Raw genomic sequence first — 27453 nt, 5'->3', positions numbered from 1 at the left:
TAACCAAGGCGACGACAAGGAGCAGGATCCGTGTGGCCATGTGTGGCCAACAATGTGCAACAAAGTTCATAATTGTTTATGGCTACGGCTTCGATTTGATTTTTATGTCTTCGAGGGTTCGGGGCAGTGATTGAGTGTCGGTCCAGCGATAACGGGAGGCCATATAAGCCCCATGCCAAATTCAGGGGAGAAAAAATATCAAAAAGTTTTTACTTCTAGGGTCAGAAATTTTCCACTCTCTAAGACTTCACACACGGTAAAAAAAATGTGTTTCATAATTTCTACAATTCTAAACACGTTTTCGGAGTAAGTTTCAAAAACATTTAAATAAAATTCCAGATAAAGTACCCTTACTGAACATTGTTCTTTGTTGATTTCCTTAAATAGACTTTACTGGGTCTCACATTTTAAGACCTGTGCACTGTTGCTTCCCGCTCCACATTTGCCTTAATAGCGTAGAAGCATTAGGGATGAAATTTCAGACTATATTATTCCCATCCTGCGATGGGGCGCAACCCCCACCGTGTTGGCTTCATTATATTGAAACTTTGACGTCGTTATTTTGCATAATTTACAGCACGCTTGAATGCAGCAGCCAAGTATAAGTATATTTCTATAACTACGCCGGCGATGGGGAAATGCGAGGAAAGTGCGGGGAAAGCATGGTACTGTGCGTGTCGGTTGTCAACGCTACCTTGGCACATGCGAAACGTGAACTTCGAGACATCGAGTTAATGATTCGCACTTGTTCGCCCCGGCCACGCCCCCGACTTTTGTGCGCCGGTAATGAAGTTGATTTATTGCATTACAAGACTTTCCGGGGCCCCGTCTTCCCGATTTCCCCAGCTCAAAAGGCAGAGCATTGAACTCTGGGCTCAATCGAACGGAGGAACTAGCGACGAAAATAGATGCATTGTGGCTGGAGAAAGGTGCCAGCCGAGGTGCATCTGTTCCGCTAGTTCCGCTGGCTCGAACCATTTCCTAGACTTCTATTAATAGATGGTATAGCACCCTGCCCCAATCCCAGACACGCGTCTGCGATCGTCAGCCGTCCTAATGCTAAATTTAGAATGTGGAGAACTAGGGCCCGTCAGCCACCCAAAAAACAAAAGTCCGGAGCTCCAACTTCAGTTTCCTGAGGATCGCGATGGAGTGCAGAGCTGTTCCAGTTCTTCCCACCTACACACAAGCCTGGTTCGTAGGGATCGGTGTTCGAAAGAAAGATTGGTATCCTAAAAAGTTAGATCTTCCTTAACAGCGGTACTTCCCTGCCCCGAAAGCCCTCCCTTTGCCGCACTCTCTTCGACTACGGACCTCTGAACGACCCAGTGATCATACTCATAACCCTAGCCGTGGTAGTGGGATCCTTCTGCCTGCTCAGCGGGTTTATCCTCCTCTGTGTGGTGTCGAAAGCCTGGCAAGATGAGACCTCCGAGGCCATTCTTCTGATGGGTGAGTAGCAGTGCTTCATCCTGGCCCATGTCCATGCTAAAGTAACGGATTTCAGCGATTGGCTTTTTCATCACGGCCCTCTCCTGCATATCCTGGAAATTAACGCGGGCCCAACGGATCACTCAGCTGGTGGACGCCCTCAGCACAGAGAACCACCAGGCCATTTGACAGTATTCGTGTATAAAATCTGCTAGATACTATCTAGTGAACAGTGAATTAAAATTCCAAAACAGCTGAAAAACTGAAACGTACAAAAATAAAAACTAGTCCTTGTAAATTTCATATTTAAATGAAAAAATTATAATTATAAATCTCTTTTTATCCAGTCTACATTGTTATGCTGACGTGAGTTTTTTTAGCCTGCAGACCTGCTTGGTACAATAATATGTGAATGGGAATCTAAGATATTTTACTTGATGGGTCACAGCCCATGTTTCCAGTCATAGCTCACCTATTTCTCATTCTAGGTGATCTTGTCCAAGCATTCTAAATGGGAAGATTTAGCTTGCGACAAAGTAGTAGTACTATTTCAATCTATTGGTGGAGTAGCAAGCGGTCAGGAAGTAGTACGCCTGGAGCAACAAATTAATGAGGCATCTCTAATTTTGAAACTACCTGATAGCTGCGAGGCTGCCCCAGGACATGAAAAAAGGTCCTCTGCAACGAATCAGATATGCGTATTGTTTTTAAGGAGCAGCTGCAGTTTCCCTTTATCCTAAATCTCTTGGGTTCTGCTGCACCTCGGCCTTTTGCTTTGCACTCATCTTCGCGATTTAGGGACTCTCTGCAGACTACACATGAAGACAATCACTTCAGATTAAACTTTATCAGCCGGCACTTACAGGTCTGCTGCGTTGAATTCCCCACCCAGAAATGCTGACCCAAAGAAAGGCATATTTATAGCAGCAGTAATCGCAATCCCAAGACAAGACTGCAAGTAATCTACAAGAGTAAGTGCAGCTTTAAATAGATTTGTTACAATTGACTATACCTTTATTTTCCAAAAGGAAGAACAGAATGCGGCTTAAGTGTTTTCTTAAATTGTATATCAATGTTTATTAAACAATCTCGAATAATATATGTATACTTTCTTCTAAGAGGATTAAATCTCAGATAAAACTTACTTATTCAAGTGCAAGACAGAAAAAAGATTACATTTACAACAGCAAAATATATATAAGTATAATAATAATTTATAAACTGTATAAATTATCAAAACTGTGGGGCGAATAACAAAGACAAAACAACTGTTTAGTAAACAATAGTTCATATATTTTGATTCCAATATATTATGCTATAAATACGTGATTAAAATACTTTCCTTGTTTGATTATTGTTTTTAAATATTTAAAAAAAATCAGCTTAATACTTATAAAATTATTCACACTATTTAAAGCAAGTCGTAGCGATAAGACTTGCCTATACATATACCTATTAAATAATGAGTAAGTATAATCAAAAATGTTTATAGCATATATTTCAACAAATTAATTTAGAGTATACATTTTCTTACTAATCCATTTGTTCAGTGAACTCTTTGTTAGAAGGCTTTTCCTTTGAGGCACAGATTGCGAATCGTACGCATTTCCACACCCCATCTTGATCACAGGGACATGACCTATCCCTCGGCAGTTGAGGCGGGAAAAGAAAGCAGCTGCTTGGGCCTACCTGAGATCATTCTCCCTTCCCGTTCAGTCCTCAACTAGAACTCACCGGAGGATGCCGCACTTACAGAACGTCGAGCGGGATTTTCCCGTGCACTGGGCCCTGAATCCCATTCGCATTTCCCGAAGTCTCTCCGTAAATACTCTTTCTCTATATAGAAAAATCTCGGGCAATATGTGGCGCTACTGCACTCAATTCTGTCACAGTCCAAAGTTTCAGCGTTATATGAGGTGAGTTGGGGAACGAACATATACTCTGAAAGAGTCCCGACTTCAGCTGAATGCTTCCAGATTTCTCGAGTCCAGTCTCTGCCAGATCTAAAGAGCAATGAGCCAAGAAAATGCGCAGCTGCCTCGGATTTGCAATCTGCGCACGTAGACGATGCCAAAATGTGTTAGTTAAATTCGTGATAGCGAGGCCCAGAGAGACGGCAGTCAACGATCTGGGTTCGGAGAGGTTTTCGATTCGTTTTGATTTCAGAATGCAGAAATACATTCGTAATTTTGTGGCATCGTAAACTGGGGCTGCGGTGCAGGCATGCCGCCAGCGGAACGGGGCATTACCAGGCCAGCAACTGGGAAACTACCCCTACACCGGCGATTCCCCATGCCACCACCAGGGGAAAACACAACGCTTGGAGCTGCCATAAATTCCGGACGCCTCCAAGCCGAGAGCTCAGTATCGTTCCGAAGCCAGGCCAGTGAAGATTGCTAATTGCTGAGCCCCCACAACCAGTTGTCGAGCACCAGAACATGGAGATCATTCGATTCGTTGACAGCACTCTCAGAGCTCTGATCGCCGGCAGCCTTCTCCTCCTGATGACGGCCATATACCGGGAGGACAACAACGGCGGCTCCCACTACATCCACCCCAGGCACACGATGCACTGAACCGCCGGGAGAATCTCTGGACCCCAATCCCACCTAGTCCCTCGACAATGCGGCAGAATAACCGGTTGACATATCGTCATATCAACAAACTGAAAAACAACCTTATATGCATTCTCTTGACTACCAAACTCGCCCCTCGTAGAATAGCATAACTTATCTTGTATATACTAAATTATGTTCAACCCCCTATTATACACAATTAACATATCATTGTGTTAATTATATAAATAAATATAATAATAAATATAATAATAAATATATTTGAGTTTTTAATTTATAAAAATCGAAACTGGAATAGAATTCTTTACTTGTATGTTGTTTGTATCGCGTACTTTTACGATATGCATTGAGTCAACTCCCATATGAGATCTGACCACAAAAATCGATTAGCAAGCTGGCCGCACTCCCCTCAAACGGGTTGCAATTCCAAGCGATACGAGATTGTTTTTGAAGATGAATTTATTATAAGCACGTGTATGTCAGCTTGAGACGACGTCAGCACGAATTTCTTTCTTTATCCCTGACACAATTGAGAAGCTGACCTTAGCTAATAATTTTTTATTGAAACAAGTGTGTTTTTAACAAAGTTTTTGGTGAAAACTAATTTTAGGATCATTAACAGTTGGCATTACCAAGATTAATACACTTTTTAATTAAGAATAATATAATATAATGCAGTTCCTCATTATTTTTATTGTGGTTTTATTTATTTATACTTTTTTTAAAAACATTTTTTAATTTACAAAAATAATAAAATGCTTAGAAATACTTTTTACACAGACCTATACCATTTCATATGTAGAATAACATGTAGCAAAAGTATCTTACATTTCCAGGGTTAAGCCAGGTTTTCAACCGAATACATTTCAAATGTAAAATATACATATGTTGTCAAGGCAAATACTTTGTATCTAAAAACAAAAGCTACCATTATAAGATAGTTAACTAAGTTATATTTCCGCGATTTGCATGAAATTGATTAATTTCAGTGTTATTCTCTATACAAGAGTAGAATCCCTGAATCAGAATTACCAGCATCCTAGAGGAAAAGTTATTGATTAACTTGTAAACAAGTGTAATCTGAGAGAGGGGAATTGGAAATGCAAATGGGTCTTCCCTCTCATTTCTTATCTGTTGGTTTAGTCTATTGATTCTTATCAATACCAACAAGGTTTCATACGCCAATAATGGAATACGACTTCTTGGAAGCAGTATAAGCCTAGTAAGCTTTATTTGATAACTTGTTACTGCCTGAACTTATAAAATTTGATTATGATAATTTTTTAAGTAGCTTAATTTTGAACCCCTTACAAGCGATATCATATTTTCTCAGATTTAAAAGTTCTTAACTGGGTAGAATTCGGGGACTTCATCATTCGGTCTAAATGGTGAAGGTCTCTGCATGTCTTGGGCGGGTCCGAACTGCCTCACCACCCGTTCTATCCAGTGGCCGTGGCCCAATACATCTGTGAGCACGCTGGCGTTCAGGCACTGATTGCTCACCCAACTGGCGAGGCCCACTTGGACATAGCGGTAGTGGTTCTTGTGCCTCATTTCGCGGATCTGCGGACTACCGATGTCTCCAGTGCAGAGAGTGCTGTTGCCGTTGCCGCCGCAAATCTGATCGGAGCTCAAGGGTTTCCCAAAGATTTCAGAGCATAACTCTTTGGGTTGGCGGCTGATGTCCATTTTCTGGAGAACGCTGCTCCTCTTTTTCTCGCCAGTCTCTCCCCAGCCGGTGGTCGTGAACGTGTTGAGCTGATCCACTTGTTCCCTCATCCGTTCGTCCACAAAAATACAAATGGGTTTTATGTGAACTGCAGATGGGAGAGGTAAGGTAACTTAATTAAGGCCAAATCCCAGTCCGGTGCTGACCTACCTAAGTACGTCACCCTCTTGTCGAGCCGCAACATCCCTATGTCGTTGTCATGTGTTTCCGGTTCGTAAAACGCATGCTTGAAGGCCATGTCCACGGCGTACTCCTGGACCGCTTTCTGGCACCTGTGCTTCTCACAATCCACCTTGGTGTCTAAGTTGTACTCGCCCAGGTGAACCGTTCTGAAAGTATATCATATCATCAGTTTCCATATTTGGTACTAGTACTTAGTAATATCTCAGGTAAACTTGTCTGAAAAAGTTGAATATTTTCAGCCTGATATTAAGTAAAGTTACCTAGCCAAGATCACAAGAATATTGCTTGCATTTGCTTATAAATAATGTGTTTTTTAGAACTTACATTTCCAAGTCGTCGGGAATGCATTGGGCAGCTGTTAGGACAAACCCTGAAAAGAAACATTTAGTATGTGCCAGGCGAATGCCTAACCTACAACGAACAGTGGTTGATAAGGGTGCCGGAACAATTGGGTCCACTGGGAGTTGTTAGATAAGCCATCCATGGATTTTCTCCCAACTTCGCCGCTTGACCGTTCATGATTCTGTCGGCCATTCGAATTTCCGTTCCGCAATCCTCCTCCAGGAGAAGCGGCTTGGAGCCCAGGACCCCTGGCCAAAGGCAGGCGATAACCGCGATGATCGTCTTCATCACTCCGCTGCGACTCATTCTCTGATGCTGCGAGGCGGGAGCGCTATTTCGTTGCCTCATAAGAGGCCCTTATCAGGAGTCTCTTATCCGGGTAAGCACCCATGCAAAAATTCTTTATTAAAGTTTGGCTTTTGACGAATCGTTTTTTCCAAAAAGACTGTACTTAACATACAAAATGATTATTTATTTAAAGATAAGCATCTCGGCTAGTCTATATAAACAATTAACTCTCAGACATTTTTTGTTTGACCTTTTTTATTATACAGGAAATAAAGAATCACTTTAACTTTTTACTAGATAAAGATTGTCTGCTCAAAAATATTATTTATTTATGCTTAAATCTATTCATCAAATTTTTTTATTTACGCAGATTGTTATCAGGCCATTAAAAAACCCAGAAACTGTAGAGCTTTATTCCCGATCCTGGCTCCCCTTACTGCGATATTTATACTGCGATATTTATATAGAGCCACGTGGCTTATTGGAACCTAAATAATATTTTTTCGATTAATCGTCGGGGTATACCAATTCACTATGCCTTTGATCCACTCGGCGTGGCTCACGACGTTGGTGATAATGCTGAGGTTCCTGCATTCGTCCTCCGTATAGCTGGCAATGCCCATCTGGACGAAGCGAAACTGGTCGTCAGCCCCTATCTGTACCGCCCTGCCTTGCGGACCACCGGAGTCTCCTCTGCAGAGCTTACCCCTTTCGCTGCCCACGCAGATCTGTTCGTCCTTCACTAACCGGGTAAACTCACGGACGCAGAAAGTTTCATTCCTGACCTGCAGTTCCTTTTTTTGAAGAACACGACTGCCCTTGGAATGTGGATCCGATGAGGTCCGTCCCCAGCCGACTGCTTCGAGCGAGGTGGCCTCCTCCACCAGCCACTTCATATTGCTATTATCTAGAATGCAGATGGGTCGGATATGAACTGAAAGAAACTTCACTGATTAGTATAACAGTCGCTTTTGGGAGCTCACTGGACCCACTTAAGTACTCCACCCTCTTGTTGAGCTTCAGCAAACCTATGTCGTGGGAGTAGTCCTTCTTTTGGAAGAGTATGTGCCTGAAACCTCTATCTACCCTGTACTCCACGAAGGCAGGCATGTGCCTCTCTCCCTCGGAGTCTACATCTGTATCTCTATTGTATTCACCCAACCGCACATAGCTGAAAGAATCCAAATTGTTAGAATAGGAAACACATAAAAATAGAATATAACATTTTATGTATTGATGGGACTTCTATTAACCAAAGATTCTATGGGGTTGCTTATTTAAAATTAATATATGTAAAAGGATGCTTACTAGTCCACCCCTCGCTCAAAGCAGTGGGCCGCCGTCAGAACGAACCCTGTCAAATAAATATTATTTATCAGCTTGCCAATATGTGATTCCTTTTCAAACTTACAGTGATTGATAAGGGAACCAGAGCATCTGAAGTATTCCGAAGTGTGCAGAAAGGCCATCCAAGGATGCATTCCTAGTCCCGCGGGCGTACCCCCTATGATTTTGGGTGCTATTTTAGACACTGTGCCGCAATCCTGCTCCAAGTATTGGGAAGAAGACCCAGGGACTTGAAGCCACAGGCACAAGAGCGCTGCTATTCCAGTGAAAACACACTTCATTCCGCGACAACTCATTCCATACTGATACCCTCAGCTCATCTTCGTATTTTTGGCAAGCGTTGTTTATTTGGGAATTTATTAGAAACCCAAAAAAAGCAGACTTCAGATAATAAAGTATTTGTAGTAATGTATAATAATGTATTTAAGTACGATTACTGTTTATAAAATAAGCAAGTATTTGTTTATTACTATTGCCATATCAAATATTGTATTCTGTACATTAATTCTGAATAAGTTCAACTCTAATGTTTTCCTTATATTGTTAGTAGAAAACCATAAAGTAGTGTTCTTGCAGAGCTTTTTATTAAGTAATAACTTAATTTAATGGTCCAGATTGTTATATGGACTTCGGATAAATCCTTGTACTTGTGGCACTTGCACTAAAGCTTTTCCTTGGCCTATAAGCTTCAGCACCTTCGAACAGGGCCACCACATCCTCAATCCACCAGTAAAAATGCATCACTTCGGTATAACCCTGTGCCCCCCGACAGTCCATATCGCTCAAAGTCGAGATGCCGAGCTGGACAAACCTATTTTGATTTTCATAAATATGGTTTTGGATCAGTGGCGAGCCAGAGAGTCCGTCGCAGGATTGTGAATTCCCAGAGCTTCCAGCACAGAACTGGGTGTACAAATCTATCTCCTCGCAGTCCTGGGGCTTACGTTCTATGCGTATGAGCCCAAGCTCCCTGGTTCCGTACATATTATTATCATTTATTTGCCGCCAGGCGGTGCCAATGAATTGATTCACTTTCGGCTTATTACTTGAGTCCAGGATAATGCAGATCGGCCTTAAGTATGCTGTTTGTAAAATTACCGGTCAGTGGACAGCCTGGAAATCAAATATTTGCCACTTACTTTTAAACTGCACTTCCTTGGTCAGTTTCAGCAGGCCGATGTCATTGCCATGCGAGTCGTTGCTATAGTATCGATACCTGAGAGAAAAGTCCACCAAATGATCTTCCGCCAACTCAATCTGGTTCCTACCGTACTCCCCCAAGCGAACCTTTCTGCAAGGAACAGAATTTCAAAATATTTCATTTTTAAATTCACTTCTAAATTCGTAGTTATCGTAAGAAAATCGGCGAATTTTCAAAAAAAAAATTTGTTTAAAGACACTTTTCTCAATACTTACACGATGGTGTCACTTTTAATGCAGTTCGCAGCAGTCAGTATAAAGGCTGAAAAAATGCAGTTTAAAAATATGCATTAAATTATTTTTATTATGCCTTAGCTGGACTTTCTCTAATCATTCAGTAAAATTCCCGTCGCACACTTACATTTAGTGATCAGGGTTCCGGCACAAAAAATTTTCCCGTTTTCGTGCAACAAGGCTGTCCAGGGACCCACCAATGATTGCTGGTAACTGGCTCCGCAGTCGTTGTTTAGCAACCTCGCGGATGCGGAGTTGGAGCAGATAACAAGCAGGCTGGCGAGCACTGCGATAGGCGTTAATAAGCTGAACATTGCGATCTGGACAACGCCCACATACTGAAATACTGAAATTCTTTCGGCGTTGAATGAGTGCAAAAATTCTCTCAGTTTCTCCTCAGACCTTATCAACAAACAGCTGGTATTAAGGGTCAGGCTTGTGATTCAGCTTAAAAACAAAAAGAATCGTTCCAGGAAAGATGGCTATCAAAAACAAAGTACTTAAAGCAATGCACAGACTTCCTCGAGATCTGAGCTTACTTGATTACCAATAACAACGCTGGAATTTATACTGATTCAAAATTAAAATGATTTCATCAACGTTAAAATCTTTAGAGCAGATGACAAGAATCAAAGCGAATTTAATTTAACTAATTTCAAAGGCACCGCATTGCCTATTTGGCCACAGAAGTATAAACTCCTGTACTCCCAGCTGCAGGAAGCGATGGATTCCATCGAAATACACCTTGGTCACGAAAGGTCCGCCGAAGTAGACGGAGCAAGTGTCCTGTTCGTAGTAACCAGCTTAAACCTGGTTCTGGGTGATTGCCACTCCAAGGTTTTTACAACAGTAATCTGGAGCAATCTGGAATACATGTAGCATCGCAGTTTTTCCCCAGCCGAAAGCTTGATATTCATCCACATGTGGCACACTCGACGGATTAAGCACCGGGCAAATTGGCTGGTTGTGATCTGGGGAATAAAAAAGTAAGTGTTATTATATAGCAACCCCCCTAAGGATTACCCGTTTAAAATATCTCAAAGATATCTATAACATGTCTGCAAAACCCCACATTTCACACATTTGAATAATACCAAGTCTATTAAAATTGATGGTTCGGTGCAGTTTTACCTGACCTATGTCGCACCTTTCTGAGTTTAACTTAACATAAGAAGCCCTACAGATAGGGCTCGATGCAGTGCTCAGCAGTTCATATGTATCCTGGAATAAAAGAACGATAATATTAAATAGTATACCTAAGTTTTTATTAAATTACTGACTTGAGTTGTTAACCGATCCGCTTCAATGTACTTTAAAGCTGTTAAAAAATAGGCCATAAAAGGAGCCGATCTTATCACAACAGAAATGTATATCCCCGCCACAATTCCAGGAAACGTAAGTATTTCTCGCTTTCGAAACTTAAAAAAAGGTTTATTTGCTTAAAGAATAATAAATAAAGTTGTAAAAGGACCTTTTACGAGTGCTGCCATAATCAATGATAATAACTACTGATTAATAACCATATCTCTGAATAACCTGGCGGATCCATTCAATGTAATTCGGCACAAAAGTATAGACGCCCGGACTTCTGCACTTGTCTTCGCCAAAGCTCACGATGCCCAGCTGCAGGTGACGGACAACTCCGTCGTAGTTCACGTTGACCACCAGAGGCCCGCCGGAGTCGCCGGAGCAGGTGTCCGAGCCCTGGAAGCCGACACAAATCTGGTTGTGGGTGATTGGCATGGGGAGCACCATGCGGCAGTAGTTGTTGTCGTAGCGGGACAGTTTGGTAGTCTGGAGCACATTGGAGGAACGATTGGTGGCGGTTTCGCCCCACCCGAAGGCCTGGTACTCAGTCACATGGGGCGTGGCCGCCGGATTAAGGAGCAGGCAGATCGGCTGGATGTGGACTGTGGAGGAAGACATTTAATAATAGGTATATCCTTATTGGAGCCATCATGCCACATCTGTTAAAAGCATCTTCAAGATATCTAATCTTATCTATCTTCTAATGACAACTCTACTCACCATTGAAAATGATGTTTCTATTCAGCTTGAGCAGAGCAATGTCGTTGGCTAGGCTTCGACTGAAAGACCTGTGCTTTGTGGCCGTCAAAATGTCAAACTCCTCTACAGGCGGAGCACAATTAGTCCCCTGACAGTCGGGATCCCTTGTAACGTCATGTTCCCCCAGTCGCACCTTTCTAATATCAGAAATATAAAAGCTAGTAAAGCCAGGGTTTACAGTACTCACAGATAGGACCTCATGCAGTGAGCCGCCGTTAGGACATATCCTGAAAATATATAACCACTTTCAGCACACAGAGTAATCACTTAAGGACTTTCGAGAATCGTACTTTGGGTGATGATCGTTCCGCCGCAATACAGTTCTGAGTTGTAGTACAAGTAGGCCATAAACGGAGCCGATTTTATTACGGCCTCTTTGCCGCGCACTATTCTAACAGACACATTGGACTCATAGGAAATCCCACAGGTCGGATTCAGGAAGTAGTAGGCCAGCACCTGCTGCTGAAGAATCTGGGCAGCGACAATGAAAGTCCAAGCCGAGGAAGACCTCATTTCGCGAGACGGAATTCGTGGTTACTGAACTCTTTGCACTTGGCGTTTCACGTTAAATGAGCTTCGAGCTGAGCTTATCGGGAATGCGATTCAATGGAAGTGAATGCAGTGCACCGCAATAAATTTGTTCGACTTTTTCTGATTCATATAATCATTTATACATTGATCCAAAGAGATCTGATCTATCTGATGCTTTATATCTATCGATAATATTTACCTTTTCATATTTACCTTTCACTTAAATCAAAAGGATTTAGATCACACAAAAGAAAATATCCTCCTAAAACGTTTTGTAAAACTACTTTGGCTTTTTTAATAATTATGACACATCAATGACTCGGCCTTCGGGGTGCCTGCGCATAGGTGTAGTCCCGCACTACGGCTGCGATCCAATTGGCGTAGCTATACACATCCGTGTACACCCCGATGCCGGAGCAGTCCATACTGCCGTAGCTGACCACTGCGAACTGCACATCTCGCACCTTTTGCATGTGACGCACCTTCCGGATGAGCGGCCCGCCGGAGTCACCGCTGCAAGTGTCGCCCTCGCTGCTTCCGGCGCAGAACTGATTGCTCTGCACCATCCTGCCGAGGAGCGCCCGGCAGCGGCTGGGATCAAAACGATAGAGCTTCACGGTCTGGAGAGCACCGCGGGTCCTGTTCGTTTTGGTCTCGCCCCATCCGGCGGCCATGAACCACTGAAGATTCTGCACCACGTGCCTTTTCGGGGTGTCCAGGATTATGCAGATGGGTCTGATGTGTTCTGGAAAGCAAGGCTCTGGGTACTTTTGACTGGCAGAGTTGGTTCTGATCCCACCTTTGAATATGACAAAACGATCCAAGCGCAGAAGCGCGATGTCGTTCGTGTTTCCTCCCATGGAATATTTTCCATGTCGGATTCCCATGTCCACATTGTATTCCTCTGCTTTCGGGAGGCAGAAGTTCCCGACGCAGTCCTCTGTGGAGGTCTCATCGTACTCTCCCAGGCGCACCTTTCTGAGCAATTTTATTTTGGAATTTATTATTTAAATGATACATAAAGTTATTACCAAACAAGAATGGAAGTTCACTTCGGCAAGCCGAAGTTTATATACCCTTGCAGTTGTAAAAAATAATCAATAATTTTATTAAATTGAATTCGAAATTCTTAAAAATATAAAAATTTATATTCCCAATATTAAAGGATAATATGTCAAAAAGCCCCAAAGCTATAATTTGTTTCATATTATTTTCCACCAATTACCCGATTGTTCATATGACAGCTGTATGATATAGTCGTCCGATTTCAATAAAATTTAATTCGAAATTCAGAACTAATTGAAAAATGTTATTTTCAAGCTTATGAGGTTATATTGTAAAAAACATATAAGATATATAATTTTTATTTTTTATGTTTTCCAACTAATTTTCCGATTGTTCCTATGGGAGCTATATGATATAGTCGTCCGATATTGAAAAATTAATTTGAAATAATTTTTTTTTAATTTTTTCCCCGATAGTTCCTATGGAAGCTATTAGATATAGATAAAACCGATCCTGCTGGTTCCGACTTAAATACTACCTGCAATAGAAAGAAGACTTTTGTAAGAGTTTCAGCCCTATAGCTTTAAAACTGAGACTCTAGCTTGCGTAGAAACGGGCGGACAGACGGACGGACGGACAGACGGACGGACAGACGGACATGGATATATCGACTCGTCGTGTGACGCTGATTAAGATATATATACTTTATGGGGTCGGAAACGTCTCCTTCACTGTGTTGCAAACTTCTGACTGAAATCATTATACACTCTGCAAGGGTATAAAAATTGATAATCATAATTATGGGAAGTGCCTACAGTGTAGGTCCATGGGTGAAGGTTAAAATGGCCCCATTATATCCTATATATCCTTCGTATCAGCTCAAATGACACGCAATATAATCCCTTTAACACCTAAATAGGGGCATCTTGGTGCATTTTTCTCTTTGTGTAGACTTTTCTGATTATCAGTTGCAAATTTATTGTCTTTACTTACACGGCCATTCCTTTAAAAACACAGTGCGCTGCTGTGAGGACAAAACCTGCCCGGGAAATATGTTGTTATCAACTTAAGTAGACCTCCAGCCCGCAATACCCACGACTGGTGATGAGGGTGCCTCCACAAATTAGTTTAGTGGAGGAGTGGATAAAAGCCATCCACGGATTCGAGTTTATAAACGCATCCTTGCCACCAATTATTCTATAGCTGATCGGCGTGTCGGCAACTCCGCAGCTTGGCTCCAAATATTCACCAGAGGCTATTGGACAGGCGATCCCAAGAGCGAGAGCTGCGATCGCTATAACACCCCACATCTGTCTGGTTTGTTAGTCAACTGTCGGAGCTGCCCCTCAATCTTTAATATTATATACTACTCCCCCTCTCAGAAAGCTTATCTCTCATTTATTAATAATTAATATTTGTAGAAAAACCCAACGACTGAATACTCTTGAAGTTCAATCGTTAAATCAAATAGTACGTTAATAGTATTTCACAATTTTGAGTACTTTAAAAATCTACCTATCAACTTCCTAACATTATTATGAAAGGTTATCAAGTCGAGGCAAGATGGAATTCTCTGATTGCTGAATTTTGCCATGGATCTTTGGAAAGGCATTAAGAAGAGAAGCTTCTTAGAAAAAAGCTGTCAAGAAGCAAAATCATAGTTCTCTCATAAATAGACAAACCCAGCCCATACAACAATGTAGTACTATGTTTAATATAATTACCTCTAAAAACTAAAAAGAAAGAGTAGAAGAAGAATTATTTTTAGTAAATCAATTTAAAATAAATAAGCCCTTCTGCATTTACATATGTAATACGAGATTTTTAGCATAGTGAGGTGAGAACTCCTTTCCAAAACAGGTATCGATACAGGTATTTCAAGGGGGCGGTTTCCCACTCCGGAAGAGGGTGGCTGACAGGCTGGCCGAAAAACAGGGTCAAACACCCGACCGGAAGCCATGGCAACGTGGCCAGGACACGGGACTTGGGGCGGGTGTGGTTCAGGCTTTGTTTACAAGCAGCCCAGGCCCAAAGTGTCAGGATTCGAGTGAACAAATCTGGCAGAATGAGCACGCGAAATGTGATGATCACAGACTTGGATCAGCCAGATCCGGAGCAGCAGCAGCCGCAGCCGCAGCAACTGCAACAACCGAAGAGGAACCGGAAGGTCCTGCAGACGCTGTCGGGCAACTTCAGCCGTCGCTCACGTAGCGTGGAGGTGGAAGTGAAGCAGCGACCTGACAACTTGGGCACTGGCCACAAGGACCGCAGGAAGGACCGCTCGTTCAACACGCTGGTAAGGTCTTAAAGACAACCCAATCGATCCTCTGATATCTAGCTGCCAAATGTAACCCAGCTGCAGGCCAAGGAGCAGCAGTTGGAGCAACTGGTTCAGCGACTAGCCACCCTGCATCGGTACAACGACCAGTTCGCCAAGGAGAATGACCAACTGCGTCAGGACAGTGGTCAGCTGGAGCGACGCTTGGCGGAGGCGGAACAGAAGGTGGCCAGTTGTGCCCGCTGCCAGCAGCTTGGCCAGCGTCTGGACAGCGTTCTCGGACAGAATCGAACTCTGGCCGGCGACGTGGACATGTTGAAGACGCTCGTCTTCAGGCTGAACGTGCAGATCGAGAGCTACCAGGATCAGAGGCGCCACGGTGAGGAGGCTCCTTCGAGTGGATCTGCCAAAGCGAATTCGTCACCTGCATCCTGTCCACCATTACCCACCCACACGCTTGGTCCCCTGCTGCAGGCCTACGACGAATCGCTGAGGGACAAAGATGCTCTGTTGGCCCAATTCAACACAGAGTTCGAGCACTTCACCGGGGAACTGAAGCGAGCTCTGGAGGAGAACACGAAGTTGGTGAGTGGGCGGTACAGAAAATAGAGATCTTGAAGTGATGGAAAGTAATCTGGCTTTATCCACTCCAGCTGCAGTCCCAGGAGCAACTGCGACGCGATCTCGGCGGCTGGCGTGAGGAGCGCGTATGCCTGATGGCCCAATTGGGCGTATGTCGGTCCAAGGCGGAGGCCCAGACACGCAAGACGGACTTGGCCAAGGAGAAGCTGGTGGAGGTGATGCACTGCTACGAACAGCGCACGCAGACGCTGCTCCTGGACATGGACCACCTGCAGGCGGCCTATGCGCGGACCAAGTCGGAGTTAGCCGCCCTTAAAAGTGCAACATCTGCTGTTCCTGCACCAGTGGCACCTCCTGTTCCCGCCGAATCGGATGCTGTGCATCAATGCAAAGTCTTGCTCGAGCAGTTGAGGCAGGAGCACGCGAGGGAGCGATCCTCCCTTCAGGAGCAGCTGCAGGCCACAACCGCTCGGGCAGCTTCACTGGTCCGCAGCACGGAGAAGGCGAAACACAGCAGGGATCGACTGAAGGCTCGCCTCAGGATGGCCCTTCAGTGGGCGCAAAAGCTGGAGGCAGGACAGGCGGAGGTGCGCGACACCTACGAGTCGGTGCGCCGCCTGGAGGTGCTTGTCCAGCACAAGGAGTCACAACTGCGCGGATTGCACTCCCGAAACGCCGAGGAACTGGATAAGATGCGCCATAAGCTGCAGCAAAAGGACGAAACGATCCGTGCACTGCTCAGAGGCAAAATGGAGCGGAGGCCAGCGGTGGATTAGCGACTAAAATATAGCTTTTAACAATTAAAAATATATAATTTCAATACAAAATACATTAATAACTTAGCGTAGAAAGCTTTTGAAGCACAGCAGTCCGGGATCAGCCGGACTCGACCTGTTCGGAGAGCGTCTCGTCCGCAGGCGCCCCCGATCCGGATCCCGAGCCCGCGCACACCACGCAGGCCTTGGGCACAGTCTGCTCTATGTACATCGTTATCCTCTCCAGCACCTCCGGGACCACCGACCGCATTAGCTGCTCGTATCGCTGGGATCCGAGCTGTGCTTGCAGCGACTGCAGATGCCACTTGAGATACTCGGTGAGGGGGATCTTGTAGACGGGGTCTTTGAGCACCAGCTGCCGGTGTCGGTCGTCGTGATAGGTCTTGGCAGGATAGCCTTTGGCGTGAAAGTCCTCAATGACGCCACCGCCACTGCCAAGCGTCTGCTGAAGTTCGTCGAGCTCGTGCTCATCATGGATGACCAACGAGTCGTAAAAGCGGGGCGTGGTCTTTGACGCTCCCTCCTCAGCGGCGGCGTACTGCTTGTCCATCACCTCGCCCAGTGTCTCGTCCACGAGCTGCAGAATATGGGGTAGTCGTGCCAACAGCAGCTCATTGCTGCCAAAGATCGAAGCGAAGGCCAAGCAGAAGAGCTTCCGCTTCTCAGCGTGCGTGTCTGGGACCATCGGGAACATCTCGATCCACACGTCCAGGATGCGGGCCAAGGCGTCAGATTGCGGCAACTGCTGCACCACCGACGTGAATACAGCCTGGTCGATGAGCAGCGTGCGGGCCACGATAGTGAGATACCATCCCATGGTCATAGGATACTCCTGCTTAAGGCACACCTGCTGGAAGACGAAGGGCAGTGCTGGGCGCACCAGCCGCAGTCCCATCGCCGCGTCCGTCTTCAGGCATGTCTCGAAGATGCGCAGCATGGCGATGATGCCCTCCACGCGAATGTCCTCAAACGAGCGCACGCAGTACGCCACGAATCCCTCGCCGTAGCGACTTAGATAGGCCTGAGCGTCCAGCAGGATATAGGCGTGGATCAGCTGCAGCACGGTGCGTAGGTTTTCTGACGACATCTCGATTATGGGGAGCAGGTGGTCGCACAGTGCAAGTAGTTCGGGCGTCAGTGCAGTCGAATTCCCAATCACCGCCAGCCAGAGCATAATACCGTCCTCGATGAGGTAGACGTGTGAAGGTTGCTGTGGAGAGAAATGGGATTTTTCAGTTTATTAAAACTCCTTTTTTATAAGAGTATTTTTAAGGTAAAATTCAGTAGAAGATGGACCATTCCAGAGGTTTGATCTAGGTATCAAAATCAGTAATTATTTAGTGTGAACTTGAAAAAAGGATTATATTTATGTCCTGCATGCCTCATATAAAAGCTATGATGTAAACTGGTCAAAAACCATAATTTGGTCAGCAAATAAATTACATACTTAATTGCATATGCACATATAGTTTCGACTTAGAAAGTTTTTTCCGCTCACCTGAAGATCTGTGCTCAACTCAATCACGCTGTAGAGGAAGGGCTTCATTGGCTCTGGGACATCTCGGATCGTTCTGACCAGCTGTTCGAGGGTTCCGATGATGGCGCAGCGCAGGAGGTCATACTCCTCGCTCTCGCGCCACAGAAGCGGCAGATAAGCGATGAACTGTAGCGCCTGCGGCTCGATGTACTCGCTCATCTTCTCCACAAGCAGCGTCATCGTTCCCAGTACCACGATCTTGGTGTCACATTCGGCGGCCTCATGGAGCAGCAGGAAAAGTGCCTCGAAGAGCGATGGGAAATAGGGGTGAAAGGCTTCCGGCATGAACTCAAAGTCGTCGATCAATAGATTCAAGGTCCTAGCGGCGGCCAGTCTCGTGGGCATGTCCTCCTGCGGCCGTAGGAGATGCAGGCAGGCTTCGTAAGCCAGGGGACGCAGCTCTCTGGGCAATTGCACGCCCACCCAGTGGCCCACCAGCCAGATAATACGACGCCGCAGGATGCGGAAGTTTGGGGCCTCCACTCGTAGCTCCGCAAGCAGCTGAGATGTAAGCCAGGCCCCGAAGTCTAGCTTATTGAAGAAGTGGAAGGCTGCTTGGCCCACAGCGTTGTAGATGGCATCTTTCAGTAGGATGGCCTTCAGATCAGATTCCGGGGTGAGCTGCAGCTGCTGGGCGCGTCTCACGAAGCGGAGAACCTCCTGGATCATCACTTGCGAGTGTTGCGTAAAGCAGGTGAAATAGAGGGTCTCCACACTGGGCCTTAAGGAATACTTCCATGCATCGCCACCGCCGTCGTCCTGATCGTAGCCCTCGGGATCCCGCTGCCACTCCTCCAGCTCCTGCTGCGTGAGCAGAAAGTAGTGCGTCACGATCTTCTCGCAGATGTAGGTCACTCTCTCCGCCGTGAAGAACTTGGCATGGCTCTGGGCAGCACTGGCCAACAGCTCGTCCTCTATAGAAGCTCCTCCCTCGGGCGGAGCACTGATGCTGTCGTTGCCGCTCAGCATGATACCCTTCAGCATGTTCAAGGCCTGGATGGCAAAGTTGCTAAAGTTGATCCGGTCGCCGGCATCGAAGATGAGGGCGGTGCCCTCGTGGAACACATAGTGGAAGCTGAACTCCAGGGCCACCGGAACGAACCTCGCAAAGGAGACCGAATGCCGTTCCATCAGTTCGTTGAGGGTCTTCATCATCTTGATCACAAAACGCTCCAGTTCGGTGAGAATCGTGGCAGTTCCGGGCGTACCCGATCCCATCCTCAGTTCGTAGCGTAGCTCCAGACACTGTCGCAGCCGCTGGAAGAGCTGCTCGACAAAGTTCATATGGTCCGTGGACTTGTACGGCTTGGCGCAGCCGTAGACCACCAGCTTGCGAAGGGATCTCATCACCACGTATGCCCGTTGCAGGGCATTGAGGGCCAGGGCCTCCTCCTTGCGGACAAGCTGCAGAAACCGGGCGGTGAGCGGGGCCCATATGTCCCACGCCAGGTAGCCAAAGATCTGAGAGCCCAGCTCCTCAAAGGCCCGCTGCTCGGCCATAAGCCGCCGGGAGGCGAGGGCCTTCAGGACATAGTGCAGGACGATGAGAATTCGCTGCTGCAGGGCCGATTCGCCGTCTGTGCCGCAGGCCTGCAGTTGCTTCATCAGCGTGGGCAGCAGTTCCGGCCAAAACCGGGGGTAATCCGTTCGTGCCAAACGGCCCAGCAGCACGGCTATCTGCAGGGCCACCTGGGGCACCTCCTCCGCGTCGTAGTGGCGCAGCAGAACCTCCCGGATCTGCTGCTTTTGCTCGGCGGGCAGCTCCTGGCGCGAGTTGGGCCGCCAGTAGCGCTCCACACCGTTCTTCAGGTAGACGGCCGCCATCCAACGCACCTTCACCTCAGAGTCCTCCGTGCTGGAGGTTCCGCCGTGCTGGGCGTCGCCGCATCCGCCACTCCGCCGCATACTCAGTCGGGCAATCGTGGGAAAGAAGCCCGGCTGCTGCTCCCACTCGCGCAGCTGTGCCTCCGCCTTCTGGACGATCTCGTGGCTCGGATTCGTGGCCGCCTGCAGTGTCTGGGCCACCAGCTGCTCCACCGAAGCGCCTGCTCCAGATCCTGCTCCCGTTGCCATTGCCATCTCACGACGCCTCCTCTTGCGACGCTTGCGAGGAAGGTGCGGTGCGAAAATTATTGGCAAATTTCTGCGGCGCGTGCTGCTATCGAACCTATCGCGCCTATCGTTCTCGATATCGGGAGGCGAGTCTATCGATAGAGTGACCGTCCGTGACGGCAGAAAATACCATCCGGAAGTAATGGGCATTTCCACTTTTTTTTAATTTTAGCTTTTAAAAATATTACTACGAAGTATTGTAATAGTTATTTCGTAACAAACTTACATTATAGTTTTAAAATTATATCTACTTCCTGATGTAATTTAAACCTCATTTTTTAATTTTAGAATGGCTCCTGCGGTTCAAAAACGACCATAAGGTCGTAGGGGGATATTTAAAAACACATTTGAAAATGGAGCATTTAAACCTTCATCAAGGTAAATTGTAATCAAATTCAGCTGTAAACCATTTCTGTGGGACCCCCGGGTATATTATAATATTTCGGTATTTTATATTTGGGAAAGCCCCACTATATCCTGCAATTTAGGTTTTTATATAGCTATAAATTTTTATTCATTTTATATTAACAGACCGGAGTACTTTGGTGCTTATTGTATCGGTTCGGGAGAACCACAATCAGAAGACCTATTCTATTATAGTTCCGATCCAGTCCATGTAGCTCAAAACATTGGTATAGACATCTCTGGAGTGGCCCTCATTCCTTCCGAAGCTTGCCAATCCGACGAGAGTGTAAGCCCTGCTATTTCCATAAGCAAGACGCTTCACCAAGGGACTGCCACTGCCCACGTTCGATTTGAGGGAGTTGGGATGCTCCATGCAAATCTGCTTGTCTCCTATCGCCTGGTAGTCCCCCTGGTAGCATTCGGCAGCTTTAGCCCGACGAACGATCGTGGAGCTCCGAATGCCCCAGCCGACGGCAGTGAGTTCCTGCGAGAGATTAGCCTTCTTCTGAAACTTCTCCTGTTCCAGCCTGTTAGTTGGCGAGGGCAGGCAGATCGGTCTCATCGAATCTACACAAAAATTCTATAATTTTTCAATTGAAATGCATTTTGGAGCACCTCACTTACCACTGTAGTCCACACTTCTCTCCAATTTCAGCAGGGCGATGTCGTTCCCAGCCAGGCTCGCGAACTCTGGGTGCCTGTGCACAGAGCTGACTTCATAGGCATCCGTGAGACTTTCACTGGTCTCCCCAAAAAGTACCTTTCTGCGTAGATAATTGAAATGGTATAGTGCATCACTGGAGAGTCACAGCACTTACAATGGAAAATCCTCAGGAACTAGCTGGGCTGTTGTCAGCACAAATCCTAGAAGAGAACAGGGCTCAAGTCGTTTTTAAAACCATCGCAGTTTCGAATACAAACTCTGGGATATAAGAGCGCCGTAGGACACCACAAAAGCGTCCATGTAAACCTGGGCTAGCCAGGAGTAGGTGTCCGGAGGAGTCTCTGCTCTCCTTCCTGATTTTGGGTCATCCAAACAGCCCTCGTCCAGCAGGTGTATCTTTGGCAGTATGACGCTAATGTCGGATTCCAGGGCTATTCGCTGTATAAAGTCGACGTGGCTCATAACATCGGTGTAGACACCCTTTCCGCTGCATTCGTAGGTCCCGGTACTGACGATTCCGAACTGAGTTTGGCGACCAGGGCCCCCGTCTAACACTTTCGCGTACAAGGGACCTCCGGAGTCTCCGTTGCAGGTGTCGACAGAGTTGGATGATCCCGCACAAATCATCGAGTCTGTCCAGTTGGACCAAAGTAGAGCTGTACAATGGTCTGCGACTTTTCTGCTGACCCTAGCCGTCCGAAGTACATCACTTAAATGTCCTGTTTCCGTTCTTCCCCAGCCGACTATCGTGAACTCTTTAATGGCGTCCGATGTCGGTTTCGACCGCGAATCCAATTCAATGCACATCGGTCGAATGTGGGCCTTGTAGACCACTCGTTTGTGGAGCTTGAGCAGGGCTATGTCGTTCAGGAGGGCGGGCTTATCGAAACCCTCGTGCAGGTGAGTGGCCACAACATCAAAGTCTTCATGGTCATGCATGGGTTCCTTCTCTGCCGAGCGATTGTAAACTCCCAAACTAACAGTGCTGTTAAAAAACGAAGTGTTTTATCTCCGAATCACTTAGAAAGGCAACCAAAGCTCACAGTTTATCGCGTTTTGCAGTGCAATCTGCATTTTGGCAAAGGCAGTGCGCAGCCGTCAAGACGAATTCTTGAAAAGATTCAACAATGAGTCATATGTCCGAGCCGAAGTTGTGTCGAATACCAACGACTGTTTATAAGCGTGCCTCCACAGATGAATTCGGTCGGCGTTCTGAGCACGGCCATCCAGGGGTTGTCCAGGAGCTCAGCAGGAACTCCGTACATCACTCTGGAGGCATAACTGACCGCAACCCCGCAGTCCTCGTCCAGCAGCCAAGTCGATCCATGTTGGATCAGCAGCAAACCGAATAAAATATAACAAGCTGCTGCCGTCGTCATCCTCAGCGCACTGAGACAGTGCAGAGCCTTATCAGTGGTTGTTCCTTTTATGAAATGTCGCTATGGGAGTGACCTTAAGGCATTTAATTTTTCTGGGAAAAGAAATTTGCGGATTAAGTTTAAAGCCCTCGATAAGCAAGCGGGAATTTTGTTATTGAACTCTAAGCTACGTGTTATAAGCTTTTTAGCGTGGGTCCAAAAGATAAGCGATTCAAACCAGAGCAAAATGTTGAAGACTTTCCGGTCTGAAGCATTTACATTTTCATTTGCTGATTAATAACGATAGGTAGAAAATAAAAAGCCATAACTTATAGCTAGCCCATTTTTTCTTTACATTTTTTTTTTAGTAATTAAAAGTTGGAGCTTGGACAAGAGTTTTTATCCTAGATCAACGGTCGACACACTGTACACTGTACATGTTGCGGCAAAGAGCAAGCAGATACGTTTTTATAGATCTTTATACAAGTGGATATTCGAACCACACTGATGAGCAACATTGCATGCTGTCTTATCTTTTTATTGATTTTAAATTATTATTATGATTATAAGATAAGAGCTTTATTTGCGAGTGCAAATTTAGCATTTTATTATTTTCATATGTCTGCTTTTTCTAATTTATTTATAAATTGGGAATTTACTTACATACAAATTGCGATGGAATCGGTTCGAATACTTTTAACACATACTTACAAATTTCAAAAATACTTATTTTCAAAAATGCCGTAGATCTATAATACGGTCGCACTGAGTAGAGGACGTTACTTGGTATTTACTTGATAGCATAAAAATACCGCAGCACTGCAGTGCTGCTAACCGCGTTCCAGTGCTGTTAAGCGCAAGAGGGTCATGTGATAGAGACCAGCTGACCCGGACATTTTCCAGAGTCAGGTTTTATTTTCGCTGTCCACATCGCTGCCCGAGAAAATATAGAAAATCCATCGAAATGGCTCTGCACTCGGCAATCAAGGGAAAACTGATCAGCGTTATCGGCGACGAGGACACCTGCGTGGGATTCCTGCTGGGCGGCGTGGGCGAGATCAACAAGAACCGCCACCCCAACTTCATGGTGGTCGACAAAAACACGGCCGTCAGCGAGCTGGAGGACTGCTTCAAGCGGTTCCTCAAGCGCGACGACATCGACATCATCCTGATCAACCAGAACTGCGCCGAGCTCATCCGTCACGTGATCGACGCCCACACGTCGCCCGTGCCCGCGGTGCTCGAGATTCCCTCGAAGGACCATCCCTACGACGCCAGCAAGGACTCCATCCTGCGTCGCGCCCGCGGCATGTTCAACCCCGAGGATCTGGTGCGCTAAACTCCCCAGGATTCCCATTAGTCGAGGAGCTACCGCACACTGTTTCGTATTGCTGCAACCGTCAGAGTATTGATTTACCCCCTGTCAACAACTATCCATAGATTCAGTGCTACGCTTTGTTCATATTGTGTATTTAAAGACATTTATTAAATGGTTTTCGTTGTATAAATAGATTAAAATCGAATTGTTTAAGAGCTGGAATGTCAATTCAGTGTTGGGCTGGAAGCGACTGGAGTTTTCCCAGTGGTGGGTCATTCCAGGGCTGCCAGGTAACAGAGTTCCAGCGGTGGGACAGTAAGCACTGCCTTAGTGTGTTTTTGAAATTGTATTTAAACTGTTTAATTTTTACTCCATTTGCATTCGAATTAATTTGAATTTGTTTGTAAATAAACTAAATTTCATTTAATTGTTTTATTACTTTTAAAGCACAAAAGAAGAAAGATTAGCCAATACACAATTTCTTGAAAGAGAAGCTTACTGATTAATTGAATCTTGACCAATTAAAACATATTTACTTAGGAACACAAAATACAGGTCTGGAAGAAGAGTAGGTCTGTAAAGTTAACAGTGCCAAACCAGCGTGCTGTTAGGTCTGTTATCAGTTATTCCAGGGGCTGTTAGCGCAATCAGCTGTTGTGGCACTCCATATTTTTTTGTTGGCAACGTAAACAGAAATAGATATCTGATAGAATCCGGCCACGAATTGAAAACTCGGCATTAGTCACCTCCAACCGCTGCGCGCACATCATGCTGAAGGCCGTTATCCTCATCGGCGGCCCCCAGAAGGGCACCCGCTTCCGCCCCCTCTCGCTGGACACGCCCAAGCCGCTCTTCCCGCTAGCCGGTCGTCCGCTCATCGCCCACCACATCGAAGCCTGTGCCCAGCTGCCCGATCTCCGCGAGATCCTCATCATCGGCTACTATCCGCAGACCCAGATGGAGGGCTTCGTGGGCGACATGCAGGCCCTGTACAGCAGCAGCAACATCAACATCAGGTGGGTCCCTCTGGGCGCGAGTCCGGTTTCTGGAGCACCCTGCTGATGCATGGGATATCAACCAAGTCAGAACTGGGCTCTTGTGGAGAGCTACTCTTGTGACGAACTACTAGAGCACTTCGCTAGTTTATAGGATGGCATAGGAACTTACCAAACTTCTCTTCTTCTGGGCACTCTGTTGAAAACCTACCATCCATTTTTACACGACCTTTTCATGTACATATCGAGAACTCAAGAACTAGTATGAGGGGTTTCGATTTGAAATATAAAAACTGACAACAATTAAATTTAATAGTATAATAAGCAAGACACTTTGTAGTTGTTCTTGGCTTAGGCAGCTTAATTACCCCTTACCATCAAAAAAGCTTGCAAATTTAACGTGTCTATTATTTTAGATATCTGCAGGAGTTCACCGCCTTGGGAACCGCAGGCGGAATGTACCACTTCCGGGATCAAATAAGAGCTGGCAATCCCCGAGCCTTCTTCGTCCTGAACGGCGACGTCTGCGCGGATTTCCCGCTGCAGGAGCTGTGCGAGTTCCACGAGAAGCGTCCACCGACTGCCCTGGTGACCATCATGTCCACGGAGGCCACGCGCCAGCAGTCGCTGCACTACGGCTGCCTGGTTTTCGATCGGAGTAGCGGCGCCGTCTCGCATTACGTGGAAAAGCCCAGCTCCTATGTGTCCACCTTCATTAACTGCGGGGTGTACGTCTGCTCCATGGATATATTCACCGTGCTGGCGCAGATTTTCCACTCGCGGGGTCAGGAGTACTGCTGCCATGGCAACGGGAATGGGAATGGCAGGGAGCAGGGCCACATCAAGTGGGAGCAGGAGGTGCTCACCCCGCTGGCAGGCACCGATAAGCTCTTCGCCATGCCGGTGCCCAACTGGTGGTCCCAGCTGAAGACCGCTGGATCGGCCATCTACGCCAACCGCCATTACCTGGGCCTGTACAAGAAGACGCATCCGGAGCGATTGGCCAATGTGGGCACCAAGCGGGGAGAGGGCGACGGCAGCTTGATCTGCACAGTGTTCCCGGATGTCTATGTGCATCCCAGTGCCACTGTTCATCACAGCGCAGTGGTGGGTGTATAAAAATCATCATAAGCCGGCTGGATTTGTTATACATTTTTGAATCCTGATTCCAGTTGGGACCCAATGTGGCCATCGGACCCGGAGTGACAATTGGGCCCGGTGTGCGCATCCGTGAATCGATTGTTCTAGAGCAGGCCCAGATCCTGGATCACACGCTGGTCCTGCACGCGATTGTGGGCAGGGGTTCCACCATCGGAGCTTGGGCTCGAGTCGAGGGCACGCCCAGTGATCCGGATCCCAACAAGCCCTTCGCCAAAATGGAGAACCCACCGCTCTTCAACAACGAGGGCAAACTGAATCCCTCAATTACCATACTGGGTAAGTATCTTGGATCGTTTGTCGACTAATGTTATGATATTAACTTCCCATTTCAGGCTGTTTCGTGCAGGTGCCCGCCGAGAAGATCCTGCTGAACAGCATCGTACTGCCGCACAAGGAGCTCAGTCGCAGCTTCAAGAACGAGATCATCTTGTGAGGATGATACGTAATATTTTCTTTGAGCTTTGTCCCATCAGTATGCAGTTTTGTATGTTTCTACTGTGCAATATTCCAAAATCTATCTATTAAATATCCTGTAACCCTTGAAAAGCATGTTTGGAAGGTGTTTTGGGAGATTCGACAGTGGTAGCTCAGTGTTTGAAGATTGTTACGTAAAAATATTTGTTTATATACCTTTGATTTTACCTAAATGTATCTCAGGGATGTCCAAGGAACTTAGAACAAAAGTCAATTCTCACTATTACGGCCGGAAAGCTTTTTTATATTTATATATATAATAATTTCAGTCAGAAGTTTGCAACGCAGTGAAGGAGACGTTTCCGACCCCATAAAGTATATATATTTTTGAGCAGCGTCACAAGACGAGTCGATCTAGCCATGTCCGTCTGTCCGTCCGTTTCTAGGCAAACAAGTCTCTCAGTTTTAATGCTATCGAGCTGAAACTTTCCCAAAAGTCTTCTTTTTATTGCAGGTAGTATTTAAGTCGGAACCAGCCGGATCGGACAACTATATCTTATAGCTCCCATAGGAACTATCGGGGAAAAAATTTAAAAAAAATTATGTCTTCGGTGTTTTTTAACTATATCATATAGCTGGCAAAGGAACGATCGGAAAACTGATCGGAAAACATGAAACAAAAATTATATCTTTGGTGTTTTTTAACATATAACCTCATAAGCTTGAAAATAACATTTTTCAATTAGTTCTGAATTTCGAATTAAATTTTATTAAAATCGGACGACTATCTCATTTAGCTGTCATAGGAACGATCGGATAATTTATGGAAATAATATTAAACAAATTATAGCTTTTGCGCTTTTTGACATATTATCCTTTAATATTGGGAATATAAATTTTTATATTTTTAAGAATTTCGA

At 45.8% G+C, this 27453-nt stretch overlaps 12 protein-coding genes across 15 annotated transcripts; 6 read left to right on the top strand and 6 right to left on the bottom strand.

Annotated features, from left to right (window-relative positions):
• The first annotated feature begins 1135 nt into the window (after positions 1 to 1135).
• Positions 1136 to 2559, top strand: LOC108029897 (uncharacterized). 4 transcript variants are annotated; one of them, XM_050887773.1, is made up of 6 exons: positions 1148 to 1194; positions 1259 to 1452; positions 1508 to 1797; positions 1920 to 2104; positions 2297 to 2402; positions 2464 to 2559. In XM_050887773.1, exons 1-3 carry the CDS (start codon positions 1148 to 1150, stop codon positions 1618 to 1620), a joined length of 354 nt encoding a protein of 117 aa, XP_050743730.1. In that variant the 3' UTR covers positions 1621 to 1797; positions 1920 to 2104; positions 2297 to 2402; positions 2464 to 2559. The 4 variants fall into 4 exon arrangements, with proteins under 4 accessions (XP_050743731.1, XP_050743730.1, XP_050743729.1 ...); XM_050887772.1 differs by having other exon boundaries at positions 2460 to 2559; XM_050887774.1 differs by having other exon boundaries at positions 1136 to 1194; positions 1920 to 2402; positions 2460 to 2559.
• Positions 2560 to 2657: 98 nt separating this feature from the next.
• On the top strand, positions 2658 to 3577 carry LOC122818201 (uncharacterized). Its single transcript, XM_044092353.2, has 2 exons — positions 2658 to 3347; positions 3408 to 3577. Exons 1-2 carry the CDS (start codon positions 3172 to 3174, stop codon positions 3436 to 3438), a joined length of 207 nt encoding a protein of 68 aa, XP_043948288.1. The 5' UTR covers positions 2658 to 3171; the 3' UTR covers positions 3439 to 3577.
• Positions 3578 to 3743: 166 nt separating this feature from the next.
• LOC108029898 (uncharacterized) lies at positions 3744 to 4267 on the top strand. The gene has a single exon (XM_017102388.3). It carries the CDS (start codon positions 3870 to 3872, stop codon positions 4005 to 4007), a length of 138 nt encoding a protein of 45 aa, XP_016957877.1. The 5' UTR covers positions 3744 to 3869; the 3' UTR covers positions 4008 to 4267.
• Positions 4268 to 5207: 940 nt separating this feature from the next.
• Positions 5208 to 6582, bottom strand: LOC108029887 (serine protease grass). Its single transcript, XM_017102378.3, has 4 exons — positions 6342 to 6582; positions 6244 to 6289; positions 5887 to 6065; positions 5208 to 5824 (listed from the first exon to the last, which is right to left on the bottom strand). Exons 1-4 carry the CDS (start codon positions 6565 to 6567, stop codon positions 5343 to 5345), a joined length of 933 nt encoding a protein of 310 aa, XP_016957867.2. The 5' UTR covers positions 6568 to 6582; the 3' UTR covers positions 5208 to 5342.
• Positions 6583 to 6712: 130 nt separating this feature from the next.
• LOC108029888 (serine protease grass) lies at positions 6713 to 8233 on the bottom strand. Its single transcript, XM_044091643.2, has 4 exons — positions 7961 to 8233; positions 7858 to 7903; positions 7542 to 7720; positions 6713 to 7483 (listed from the first exon to the last, which is right to left on the bottom strand). Exons 1-4 carry the CDS (start codon positions 8190 to 8192, stop codon positions 7038 to 7040), a joined length of 903 nt encoding a protein of 300 aa, XP_043947578.2. The 5' UTR covers positions 8193 to 8233; the 3' UTR covers positions 6713 to 7037.
• A 225-nt stretch (positions 8234 to 8458) lies between these two features.
• LOC108030384 (coagulation factor X) lies at positions 8459 to 9684 on the bottom strand. Its single transcript, XM_017103257.3, has 4 exons — positions 9458 to 9684; positions 9313 to 9358; positions 9036 to 9187; positions 8459 to 8978 (listed from the first exon to the last, which is right to left on the bottom strand). Exons 1-4 carry the CDS (start codon positions 9642 to 9644, stop codon positions 8515 to 8517), a joined length of 849 nt encoding a protein of 282 aa, XP_016958746.1. The 5' UTR covers positions 9645 to 9684; the 3' UTR covers positions 8459 to 8514.
• A 1048-nt stretch (positions 9685 to 10732) lies between these two features.
• LOC108030383 (transmembrane protease serine 9) lies at positions 10733 to 14258 on the bottom strand. Its single transcript, XM_050887266.1, has 8 exons — positions 14030 to 14258; positions 13927 to 13972; positions 12728 to 12906; positions 12246 to 12673; positions 11688 to 11925; positions 11585 to 11624; positions 11359 to 11534; positions 10733 to 11240 (listed from the first exon to the last, which is right to left on the bottom strand). The coding sequence occupies exons 1-8, from the start codon at positions 14241 to 14243 to the stop codon at positions 10843 to 10845; spliced, it is 1719 nt and encodes a 572-aa protein (XP_050743223.1). The 5' UTR covers positions 14244 to 14258; the 3' UTR covers positions 10733 to 10842.
• A 213-nt stretch (positions 14259 to 14471) lies between these two features.
• Positions 14472 to 16631, top strand: LOC108030280 (protein Cep89 homolog). Its single transcript, XM_017103106.3, has 3 exons — positions 14472 to 15229; positions 15290 to 15796; positions 15865 to 16631. Exons 1-3 carry the CDS (start codon positions 14999 to 15001, stop codon positions 16567 to 16569), a joined length of 1443 nt encoding a protein of 480 aa, XP_016958595.1. The 5' UTR covers positions 14472 to 14998; the 3' UTR covers positions 16570 to 16631.
• Positions 16585 to 20293, bottom strand: LOC108030279 (importin-11). The gene is made up of 2 exons (XM_017103105.3): positions 18068 to 20293; positions 16585 to 17779 (listed from the first exon to the last, which is right to left on the bottom strand). The coding sequence occupies exons 1-2, from the start codon at positions 20183 to 20185 to the stop codon at positions 16670 to 16672; spliced, it is 3228 nt and encodes a 1075-aa protein (XP_016958594.1). The 5' UTR covers positions 20186 to 20293; the 3' UTR covers positions 16585 to 16669.
• A 408-nt stretch (positions 20294 to 20701) lies between these two features.
• On the bottom strand, positions 20702 to 23335 carry LOC108029955 (polyserase-2). The gene is made up of 7 exons (XM_017102458.3): positions 23309 to 23335; positions 22456 to 22758; positions 22331 to 22397; positions 21545 to 22272; positions 21442 to 21487; positions 21248 to 21387; positions 20702 to 21190 (listed from the first exon to the last, which is right to left on the bottom strand). The coding sequence occupies exons 2-7, from the start codon at positions 22664 to 22666 to the stop codon at positions 20805 to 20807; spliced, it is 1578 nt and encodes a 525-aa protein (XP_016957947.2). The 5' UTR covers positions 22667 to 22758; positions 23309 to 23335; the 3' UTR covers positions 20702 to 20804.
• A 169-nt stretch (positions 23336 to 23504) lies between these two features.
• Positions 23505 to 24176, top strand: LOC108030368 (V-type proton ATPase subunit F 1). Its single transcript, XM_017103237.2, has one exon. The coding sequence runs from the start codon at positions 23610 to 23612 to the stop codon at positions 23982 to 23984; it is 375 nt and encodes a 124-aa protein (XP_016958726.1). The 5' UTR covers positions 23505 to 23609; the 3' UTR covers positions 23985 to 24176.
• Positions 24177 to 24600: 424 nt separating this feature from the next.
• On the top strand, positions 24601 to 26665 carry LOC108030367 (mannose-1-phosphate guanyltransferase alpha). The gene is made up of 4 exons (XM_017103236.3): positions 24601 to 24979; positions 25375 to 26065; positions 26131 to 26395; positions 26452 to 26665. Exons 1-4 carry the CDS (start codon positions 24732 to 24734, stop codon positions 26550 to 26552), a joined length of 1305 nt encoding a protein of 434 aa, XP_016958725.1. The 5' UTR covers positions 24601 to 24731; the 3' UTR covers positions 26553 to 26665.
• Positions 26666 to 27453: the final 788 nt, after the last annotated feature.

Source organism: Drosophila biarmipes, chromosome 2R (assembly GCF_025231255.1).
Source record: "Drosophila biarmipes strain raj3 chromosome 2R, RU_DBia_V1.1, whole genome shotgun sequence".
NCBI classification, from domain to species: Eukaryota; Metazoa; Arthropoda; class Insecta; order Diptera; family Drosophilidae; genus Drosophila; species Drosophila biarmipes.
Note: the sequence above shows the minus strand (reverse complement) of the source record. Positions and strands in the feature narration are given on the sequence as shown.